Below are 10,664 nucleotides of genomic sequence, written 5' to 3' on the forward strand. Positions count from 1 at the left end.
CTCTCAAGTATTGGAGTAGTAATAGCAGAAGCATCTTCACTCCCTTGATCTTTTCTTTTAAAAAATGTATCATTGATTTTAAACTTACCCATAATTCAAATGGCCAAATAAGTTCCTATAATTAAAAATATATTTAACAAAAAGTGTAAATTACAATCTAAATCTTTATAAAATATAAAATATATATTTCAATTCAAAATAAGATATTAAAATTCAGAACAATAATACTAATATTGTACTATAAATAATATAAAATTATAATTAAATAGTTAACTAATAAAAAAAATAAATATACAAACTAACATATAATAACATAAACTTAATTAACAAATAATAGTAAATTAAGTAAATAACTAAATATATAAAAAACATAAAAAATTTAGGCAAGACTAACAGAAAAATAATTAAAAAAATATTAAACAAAAAATTACAATGTTAGATTATATAATTTATTCTTCTTATCCTTTTATTCTACAACGTAATATTTATTAGTCTTTAAAAAAGAATAAAAATAGAATTTTTTTTGGAAAAGAAGAGTAAAGAACCATTTGTTAAACTATTATTTTTTTTAATTTGCAAAAAAAAAAAAAGAGTCAAAGAAATAGAAAATAAAAAAATAAAGAGATAAAGAAAGAAAAAAATAGAAAAAGTTGTTATCTACTGCAAAGTGAAAGTAAAAATTTGAGTGAACGAAGAAATTAAAAAAAAATTATATTTTATTTTTTAAATAAAGTGAACGATGGGTTAGGCCTAAAATTATTATACTTTGTTAATGTTATATAAAAATAGACGAATTTTTTTTTATGAATTAAAGGAGACTGAAAAAATGTACCGAACAAAAAAAAAGGAGGAGGTTGAGAAGGGGCCATGTCTATTATTATTTTTATTTTAACAAAAATAAAAAATTTGGGGATTGTCCCCTGTTTTTAAGTGTGTATCTCCCTCCCTGTTTAGAGTACAAATGGTAGTTTATTATGAAACTCATATTTTATTTTTGGACAGGAGTAAACTTACTATTTCTGTCAAGCCTTTACAATCTCGAAAAGTATTCCCTTGCAATGTGGGCACCAATTGGCATGGCCCAATACTTATAACAAGTTTGAAGATTCACGGCATACGGACCAACAAATAAAGGAAAAAGAAGCTTCATAGCACATGCCACCTTTTTTTTTATTGTTTATTTTTAAAATTATTATTAATTAATTATATATTTGAATTATTTTATTGACTTTATTAAATAATCCTAATGGTTTTCAAATTTGCAATTGAGTCATTATAAATTAATACGTAAATTGATATCTATTGAGCCAATTATTTAACATTTGTACAGTTATAATACAACTAATGTTGCAAAAAATGTATAAAAGAAATTGAACATTTAGTAAATTTTTCTAATGAGTCACCAAAATGTTTAGTAAGACTTACAGTTATGCAAGCAATACGGTGCAATGCCATTTACCAAAAAAGATTAAGATGCAGAAGAACATTTACCTTGAGGCGATCAAAGAAAGAAAGTTGTGAAACACTTACAAAGGCTATCATGACGATCATATCCTCCAATAATGCAATTACTTTAATATAGGCAGCATCTAGATTACGTACCCAAAAAAGAAAAAAAAATCCAGTTACAGGTTACAATAACAACTGCATTAATCACTTTAGATTTTAGTTTGAAAATGACAAGTCATTTACAGGAGGAGCAAAAACAAAACACTTTCGTTGGCATAGCTTTTCAAATCACAACAGAAGATCAGACTTGTGTTTGATCTTAATTCTTGTCTGCACAACTCAACTATACACTAAAGCCTTTCATGAGTTAAACACATCATCATAAGCATTAAAAACACTATTGGAAAAAGGGCAGCTTCAGTACTTTGACCTCTCAATCATACATCCCTTCATGCTCCCAAACATCCACTAGGAATTTGACCATTTCCTATTTTATAGAAAATAGAAATATATATTATGAATTAGTAACTTTGAATTTTCATTAAAAAAACCACAACATGGAACAATATATTATACATATACGCAGCAGACTTACAGACAGAGGTATGCGCTTGGGGAAAGGTTGTCTGGTCCCAAGTAAACTTTCATAAGTCGCATTCCAACTGCAACAAATACAATGACTCATAAGTCATCTGCCGGGAGCAAATCCGGATATATAACAGAAATATGGAACCGAAACTTAGATTTGATGAGCAATATAAATAAACATAACAGATATCAGTTAGATGGTTTGATTTGAACCAAATGAACAGGTTATAGATTACGTGTAAAGTTGAGCAGTGCATTAATTATCAGGAAAAAAAAAGTGGAGTAGTGAATTGGGATATATCTAGAATTTGATTGTACAATGAGGGCAGTATCTTTTTCATTAAATTAATGTTGTTCCCCCTCCTCCAATCGAAATATCGAATTTAGTTATCTAAGATGATACCCCCATTTGTATATAGACTATGTTAAAGACCACTTTAATAAATTGGTATTGAATGTAACGTTGTAAACACACTTTAATCTGGGTTCACGATCTTGTTGGCTTTGCTTCTTAGATCTGCCACTTCCAATCCACTGAAGCCTGCTTTCATTCCAGAGGAGAACACCTGCAATGAACACCATGCATTTGATAGAAATTAACCATCATTTTTTCCTATAAAGAGAATACACGGCAACAATGTACGAGTAAAGAGAAATGAAATGGTACAATAATATTTACCCATATTCTCACCAAATTGCATAAAATAACATAATATATCATTCAGCAATGCTCCAGTGAAGCACATGCACCTACCTACCTTGGTTATAGGACTGGACTTGAAGAGATGGGGAATTTGTATCTGAAAACTTTCTCCTTCATCCTAGACCTTAGGGCCTTGTTGTATTACACGTTGACAACAACAATAATGAAACCTTGTCCCACTTCTGGGTTGGCTAGATGGATCTCATGATGCTATCATGTCATAAATTATGCTTGAATTTAAACAACTAGGAATCTGAATCTCTTTTAATAATTGCACCTATGATTTTTCCCGCTGTCTATAGCCATTGTGTATCCTCAATCTAATTCACTTTCTTTATTGGGATTTCTTGAGACCATTCCTCACACCCAAATGCCGAATACTGGATTTTACCATCCATTTAACATTAAGTGTTCCCCCAACTTTCTCTCCAATACATTCATCTCTAATTTTGTCTAGTGTGGACTCATCTAATAATTAGTCTTGGTCTTATAGTCCTGTCATAAAAAATCCCTTCATATTTTAGTGGTAACTATATTTTATCACAAATAAACATATGACACTCCAAGTATCCATCTTGAATCCCATGGTATTACAGCAGATATTGATTTACTTCCCAAAAAAGTGTCATATGCTAATACGCTATGCCAAGAGTATAGATGAGCATGTTAATGTCAGTTAATATAAGAAAGACAAACTAAAATCAAACTTGCCTTGGTTTACGAATTCAGGATTGGTGCCTGAGGTAGAGGTTCCACTGGTTTGAAAAAGAATTTGATTTAATGTACTGACAGAGGAGATACTTCTTTGAGATTGAATAGTGCTGTTATCCAAATCACATGTGCTTGAGCTCCAGAAACCATCAGTTATGGTTGGTTTTCTTACAGTCTGTCCCTGAATTCTTAAACCCTTTGCTGGTTCATCCACAGCTATAATTGGTGTGGGCTTTATACAGCATCCAAAACAACCACTGCTCTGCTATAAAGTAAGTTAAATAACAGCAAAAACATAGGCAACTGTAAAAGTCTACCGATACATATTGAGCTTCAACAAAACACATTATTGATTGCAAAGAACAATTATGCTATGTGTACCAAGAATCAGCTACCATATCAATACATTTTGGAATACAAAATACATATTAAAAATGAGTGAAACACGTATTTATACACAGGCTGATTTAATAGCTGATTGTTTTTTTTTTTGTGTTCACGTAGCATTTTTGTGGAAAGAAAGAACTATGTGTATTCTTTCCAAGGAGAAAGTGAGAAACACAGACTTCTTGATTGTTATTTAGAAACGTTTCCATACTGTTGTTATTTTATAATAACAAGAAGCAGCTCTTGGTGATTTCATGGCACAAATAAGAGACCTTTAAACCAAATAGGATTATACAATTTATCCAGATACATTGATGTTTTAATGCGTCAATTTGTGAAATAAACATAAATCATTGCAAGGAATCATAGAGCATTATTGTTACAACAGTAACCCCTACTTAATGTTAAAGTAAAGAAGCAATAGGATTTAGGTTTAGGCAATTGGCAATCGGCATAAATGGAAAGAAATTGAAATGGAATCGAATAAAGTACGGAAATTGGGGAAGAGAGAAAGAGAGGAAGAGCTCACCCCATGCAAGCAAATAGGTCAGTGATCCAAGCAGTAATCATCACCATCGGAAAGAAGAAGAAAAGAAGAGCAGCCACATAGATAGAATTTTTCCCCAAACGAAGAAGAAGAAGAAGAAGAAGAAGAAGAAGAAAGGAAGGTTCGGAGAAAAAGCAGAAGAGAAAGTGAGAGTGTTGTGAGAATTGAAAATGAAAATGAAAATGAAAATTGAATGAGTGAGTGTAGTTAGTCTGCTTAGCTTTTAGTTTTATCGTGTCTGCTGCACAACTGTCGCTGTCTTATTTCTTTCTCTTTCTCAATAATGGGAATTATAATTTATAATTCAGACTAATGCTTCAATTAATCAATTTCCTTAGTAACATTATTTTCTAAACTTGTTCTTAGATATTTTAGAATTTGAAAAAATAGCCACATAATTATAAAATAAATTTTAATATTCATACATTTAAAAGATAATCATCGTTTTTATAATAGTATTTTACAAATATAATTAAAAGAAAATTATCATCACTCATAATTGTTATTCTTTCTATGGACAACAAATTTGTACATTTTATTCTTCAATTGAATCCAAGGTGATGTTATTTGAACTAGATTGATTTATTTGCTTTTTTAAAGAATAAGATTTAAAAATATTTTAAATTTATAAATAGATTAATATTTTTTTATATTTATCAAATATTTATTGAGTAATAATAATACTAAATAAAATAAAAATATATAACAAATTAAATATATTATAAATAAATCTCTAATTTTTTTATTTAAAAGACAAATAAATTTGTTATTCAATTTAATTATTAATAACTTTCTTATCTTATAAATGAACAATACATAAGTTCTTTCATATTGAATATAAACTATCACTAAGAAAATTTATATGGTTAAACATTTACAAAGATTAGAGACTGGTATTTTAATTAGAAGAAGAATTTATCTGTCTTGTGATAAACGATAAGGATTTATTCCTTTTTTAATATAATATAAGTAAAAAAAAAATATTAAAGTTTACAGTTATACATATTTGAGATGTATTGAAAATTAAAAGTAGTTCAATTTTTTAGTTTAAATTAGCAACAAAAAAAGAAATTAATCACCTATAGCTTTTTGTAATTATAATTAAATAAAAAATATTTATTTTTATTAATATAATATTACGTAATTAAATACACATAAAATTACATTATACCAATAATACATTAATATTAAATTTTATATAAACATAAATTATTTTTTTTAAAAAAATCATTTAGTAAAATCACTTAAAAAATAATATATTTTTTTAGAAACTCAAAGCCCATCATATCTTATTCGCCTTCAAAGGAAAAAAATATTTTGAATTATTGGATGACAAATTTAGGAATTTATATAGAAATTGAATGACGAAACGCTTCGCATCTTAAAAAGGGTGGAATCTGAAATTCCGACACGCTTTTTTCAAAGGCGTAAGGGCTCTCTGCTCTCTTCTTCTTCCTTTGTTTCGTTGAATATGGTTAGGGTTTCTTAGTCTCAGCCATCGGAATGTTGCAGGAAGCACCTCCTTCGCTGTTTGGCCTCTCCAATTCCAATTCGCGTGGCCACTTCGCCTCCGCCATGCCTTGATTTGTTTCTAACTCTTTCCTTCTCCTTTTTATTTAGGTAATTCCTCACGCTTCGGCTTTTTCTTCTCCCTCAGTTTTGGACTATTGTTTTGTTTCTTATTTTATATTCTTCGATTGAACAAGTTCTTTGCTTGAACTCGAGGTTGACTAGAGAATGCTCCGTGCTTTTATTCAACGGGTTACTTATTCTCTATACGCTTTTTTTTTTTCCTTTCTGTTTTCTGGTTACTCGGTTGCGTCTTAAGGACTAGGGTTTCTTGATTCTGCATGGTTAGGGGAAGGGTTTTTTTTTTTTTATTCCGTTTCTTAATTGCTAAGTTGTTCAGCTGTCCCCTGTTCGGAGGTCAAACAACGTTGGTGTTCATCTCTTTTTGCGGGTGTATTTTCGTTTATTATTATTGAAATGAAGTTAGATTGGATAGTTGACCGTCTTTGGTTTTATATATCATAGGTTGCTGAGTAGTGAGATTTAGCTGTTCTCCCTTATCTGTTTGAGTTTGTGGTTGCTACTTCTATAGTCATGGGTGCCATTTTTGGGGTGTTCAGGCAAGGGAGTTTGACAGTTTAGAAACATTTATGCTTTGTTAGAGTTCGGAATAACTCAAATACCTGACCTAGCAAAGTATAGCTTGGACTCAATTGGTGTATCCTTCAGATTTTTAAACCTAAGCTTGATGTTTTGTTTGTAGACTTTTCATTTATTTATTTTTATGTGCATTGCTAACACAGGTTCAAATTTTTTCTCTTGGTTATTTACGGTCTTTGTAGTTTGTTTGGGTCCAGGGTATTGATTCTTGGTATAAGAGTGCTCCATATTCTTGTTTGTATGATCTTTTGTTGATAAATGAAAACCGTAGCTTTTTCTTAGTGGTATTTTTCTACTTCAAATATGATTGTGTTGATTTGCTTATCTGATTCCACCTGATGGAACAAGATGTAAATTTTTATGTTTGCTTATACTTCATACTGTGGCTATCTGCAGTGGTGGCAGTTCTGTTATGGAAATGCATGATGTTTCTGAAAATAGGAGCACAGATGCTTACTTGGTAAAATTTTGAGAGTTTTATGTGTGGTGTTTATTAATTATTTGGCATTATTGTATCTGAGTCTCTCTGTCTTTTCACTTAATTAGTGTTATAATGATGTTTCTATCTCTTCTAATTTTAGATCGAAGGTACTGGTTTAAACCCACAGTTGACAAGCCCAAATTTTCAACAATTTGAAGCTATGTTTAGCGAAGGAGCCCCTGAGTTTATTGTTGATCAGAACTTGTATTACCCTTCTGCCACCAATTATGGGTATTACTGTACAGGTAAATTTCCAACTATTGTATGTCACTGCTTTTTGGGTCAATGTTATATAAAATGATGTTGACTACGTACTTATTGTGGTTAGGATTTGAATCACCTGTGGAATGGGAGGACCACCATAGGATTTTTGGTGTAGATGGTCCCGAGATTCAGTACATGGTAAGTCTAAATTTTGTTTGCATGTGTCTTCTTTGGTTGGATATGTTGGCCCAGTGGCTGATTTTAGTACTTGCTTCTTTTACCAGGGTGCACAAAACGAAAGTTTTCCATATGTATATTATACACCTAGCTATGGATATGCACAGTCTCCATACAATCCATACAACCCTTATATTCCTGGTGCTATGATGGGAGTTGATGGCTCATTCGGGGGAGCACAACATTATTACTCCCTTCCAAGTTATCAAAACCCTGTTTCCTCACCTGGTTATATTCCTTTTGTTGTTCCACCAGACAATTTACCTGATAGTTTTGTTGATCCATTGATCGATACCAGTGCCTCTGTCAGCAAACCTGATGGAAGAGGTTTTAAACATAAGTTCAATTCAGTTTCTGGTGCCTTTACTAAGAACTCTTCAAAACCATTATCAAATCAGGCAAGTTCCTTGTCCAGGGTATTAGAAGTGCCAAGGGCTAATGCTGGGGCAAAGAAAGATTCGAATATTGGAAGTGTTTCTGGCAGTGGTTTTCTCAACATGACTCCATCACCCATCCATGAGGTAGAATCTTGCATATTTTAGGCTTGACTTTGATTTCAGTATATGTGGTCTTGTGAACATGTTTAGATCAGAATTATCTATTCTATTATTTCTATTATTTCTATTATTATTATTATTATTATTATTAGTAGTAGTAGTAGTAGTATTCACTGCCTACATAATACTGCCACTATTTCTTTGATGACTATTGAATTTTTATGTCAAATTTTAACCAAGAGTGTAGTTCCTGCTAAGTAGTGGATTTTCTGACTTTTGATCTCTTGGTAATGGACAGTCTGCTTCTGCCAAACTTCGTCCAAAGTTTCATGTTGGAAAAGTACCAAGTGACGTAAATAGTAACTCTGATGTATTGGGTGAGCAAAACCGAGGCCCTAGAATTAGTAGATCAAAACACCAGCTTTCTGTCAAAGCCTATACAACCAAGGCAGGAGACGGTAACACACATGGGAACATCATCATTTATACCGATCAATATAACAGAGAGGATTTCCCTCTTGAATATGAAAATGCAAAATTTTTTGTCATAAAATCTTATAGTGAGGATGATGTTCACAAAAGCATTAAATATAATGTTTGGTCTTCAACTCCTCATGGTAACAAGAAGCTGGAGAGTGCCTATGAAGATGCTAAGAGAATAGCTGCAGGAAAATCTGGAGGCTGCCCAATCTTTCTTTTCTTTTCTGTGAGTTTCCAATAGGTTACTCTACTGATTCTGTTTTCTTCCGGATCTTTGTATGTAATATAAACTCTTCTGCTTCCTCTCTTGCAAATGCAGGTTAATGCGAGTGGGCAGTTTTGTGGGGTCGCTGAGATGGTAGGCTCAGTTGACTTCAATAAAGATATGGACTTTTGGCAACAGGATAAATGGAGTGGGAGCTTCCCTGTAAAGTGGCATATTATAAAAGATGTGCCAAATGGAAGTTTTAGGCACATTATACTAGAGAACAATGAAAGCAAGCCAGTAACTAATAGCAGAGACACACAGGAGGTATATTATTTTTCTGTTACAGAAGTTCTGCTTTCAGTGTAAAATTGAGAACTGCACCAATAATAATTGAACATTCTTGATGAGTAAGATTTTACCTAATTTTCTATGCTAAATCGTTTTCCAATGTGAATTGATTATTCTATTTTCCTTAATTGATGTAGTTGGAATGTCAATTTTCTTTTTGTATATTTTAATGTGAGGATAAGCTGTATTTTTAAATTGTTGGGTTGTTCTCATGTTAGTTGTGATTTTGACAATCAAACATCTGTTTCTTGTGCAGATAATGTATAAGAAAGGTTTGGAAATGCTGAAAATATTTAAAAGTCATACTTTGAAGACAACTTTGCTTGATGATTTTATGTACTATGAGAACCGTCAGAAGATAATGCAGGAAGAGAAGGCAAAGTTGCTAATTAAAAGTTTTCAAAATCCATTATTGATACCGACAATGGAACCACCCCGGAAATTGAATTTTGTTGTAGACGTTCCGCAAGTCAATGATGAGAAGAATTCAAAGACAGATGATAAGTTTGATAGATTGGTTTCTAGTGTTAAGGAGACTGTTCAAAGTTCTGATGTCACTAGCACCAAGTCCACAAATGAAAAGGCCGAGAAAACTACAGCTGACAAAGAGGATATTTCCTCCATCTTAAAGATTGGTTCAGTCAGTATTACCCCAAAACAAGGCGAGACTAAACCTTCATCCATTGGCGTCAGTGATAGGGAACCAGTTGATATTGTCACAGTGGGCTCGATGCAAGTCAAAGTTAATGGTTTTTCAGAGTCTTCGAGTGTCTTGAAGGTTGGGAGTATCCCACTGGATCGAAAAGCACTGCAGCTGGACAAAGGAACTGCTTAGTTAAAAGTGGATCTGATTCTCAAGGCACGATTGGGTCTCTCTTGTTTTGTGCAGACTGCGTCGGTATCTCCTTGATTGTTTGATACAGTTGGGAAGTTGGGTTTCTCTTTTTGTTTACTGCTCTGTTCTTTTACATCTGATACTGATTGCTTTGATACAAGGCTTATACAGGATGCAATGGATCTTTTGGGAGGTGTCTATTCAAGAATCTTCACTGAAATAGTGTTAACTGTTCTCTTTTGTATTTCGTTTTATTTCGTTTCTCTGGTCACCGTGGGAGGGTGGCGTTGTCTTCTTCCCTCCCCCCTTTTTTTTTCTTCTCTGATTAAATTCCATCTGTTGTGAAACATTCTAAAACATCCTGTAACCTTCCTGTTACTGCTGTTCTGTTGCATTCAAGAAAAGATATCCATTTGATTCTGTTTCTTCTGTATTTTAGTTTGATTTGGTCTAAAATGAAGAAATGTAACGGCAGAATATCTAAGAATTATGGCACCATGTTCTTGGGCTTATTTCCTTTGTTGTGTGCGATTGACGTGGTAGAAGATGCCGCCAAACTTCTGACTTCTGAGTGCACGTTCTTCCGATTGGTGAAATTTTTTTTATTGTCCAAGTGGCGAAGGATATGACCGTATAGGTTATACGAGATACATGGATGATATACAAAAGTTAAATAAAAAATGGGAAGTGATGTTACGGTAAAATTAAGAGTAAATTAGGTCCAACACATGATACATTGTTCTCTAAAATATTATTTTTTATCAGTAAGCAAAAGTGTAAGGTCTGATTGGACTTAAGATAGCCAGGAAATGGTCCTTCT

The 10,664-nt window shown here is 32.3% G+C and overlaps 2 protein-coding genes across 4 annotated transcripts; one reads left to right on the plus strand and one right to left on the minus strand.

The window, feature by feature from the left end:
* Positions 1 to 1,645: 1,645 nt before the first annotated feature.
* LOC130946354 (uncharacterized) lies at positions 1,646 to 4,572 on the minus strand. Its single transcript, XM_057875106.1, has 5 exons — positions 4,368 to 4,572; positions 3,452 to 3,708; positions 2,513 to 2,603; positions 2,045 to 2,111; positions 1,646 to 1,936 (listed from the first exon to the last, which is right to left on the minus strand). Exons 1-5 carry the CDS (start codon positions 4,412 to 4,414, stop codon positions 1,883 to 1,885), a joined length of 516 nt encoding a protein of 171 aa, XP_057731089.1. The 5' UTR covers positions 4,415 to 4,572; the 3' UTR covers positions 1,646 to 1,882.
* Positions 4,573 to 5,715: 1,143 nt separating this feature from the next.
* On the plus strand, positions 5,716 to 10,361 carry LOC130969217 (uncharacterized). 3 transcript variants are annotated; one of them, XM_057894868.1, is made up of 9 exons: positions 5,716 to 5,812; positions 5,898 to 6,005; positions 6,951 to 7,014; positions 7,136 to 7,280; positions 7,364 to 7,437; positions 7,524 to 7,997; positions 8,272 to 8,679; positions 8,773 to 8,985; positions 9,266 to 10,361. In XM_057894868.1, the coding sequence occupies exons 3-9, from the start codon at positions 6,967 to 6,969 to the stop codon at positions 9,842 to 9,844; spliced, it is 1,941 nt and encodes a 646-aa protein (XP_057750851.1). In that variant the 5' UTR covers positions 5,716 to 5,812; positions 5,898 to 6,005; positions 6,951 to 6,966; the 3' UTR covers positions 9,845 to 10,361. The 3 variants fall into 3 exon arrangements, with proteins under 3 accessions (XP_057750851.1, XP_057750859.1, XP_057750845.1); XM_057894876.1 differs by lacking the exon at positions 6,951 to 7,014 and having other exon boundaries at positions 5,722 to 5,812; XM_057894862.1 differs by having other exon boundaries at positions 5,761 to 6,005.
* Positions 10,362 to 10,664: the final 303 nt, after the last annotated feature.

Source organism: Arachis stenosperma, chromosome 1 (genome assembly GCF_014773155.1).
Source record: "Arachis stenosperma cultivar V10309 chromosome 1, arast.V10309.gnm1.PFL2, whole genome shotgun sequence".
In the NCBI taxonomy this organism is placed as follows: domain Eukaryota; kingdom Viridiplantae; phylum Streptophyta; class Magnoliopsida; order Fabales; family Fabaceae; genus Arachis; species Arachis stenosperma.

What these genes read in the sequence shown, in the direction of transcription:
- LOC130946354 (XM_057875106.1), bottom strand. Translation starts at nt 4,414, where the DNA reads ATGGTGATGATTACTGCTTGGATCACTGACCTATTTGCTTGCATGGG. An exon ending in GACCTATTTGCTTGCATGGG is followed by an intron (nt 3,709 to 4,367) that starts GTGAGCTCTTCC and finishes ATAGCAGAGCAG; the next exon opens with TGGTTGTTTTGGATGCTGTA. An exon ending in CCAAGCGCATACCTCTGTCT is followed by an intron (nt 1,937 to 2,044) that starts GTAAGTCTGCTG and finishes TCTATAAAATAG; the next exon opens with GAAATGGTCAAATTCCTAGT.
- LOC130969217 (XM_057894868.1), top strand. Translation starts at nt 6,967, where the DNA reads ATGGAAATGCATGATGTTTCTGAAAATAGGAGCACAGATGCTTACTTG. An exon ending in CTCCATCACCCATCCATGAG is followed by an intron (nt 7,998 to 8,271) that starts GTAGAATCTTGC and finishes GGTAATGGACAG; the next exon opens with TCTGCTTCTGCCAAACTTCG. An exon ending in CAATCTTTCTTTTCTTTTCT is followed by an intron (nt 8,680 to 8,772) that starts GTGAGTTTCCAA and finishes TTGCAAATGCAG; the next exon opens with GTTAATGCGAGTGGGCAGTT.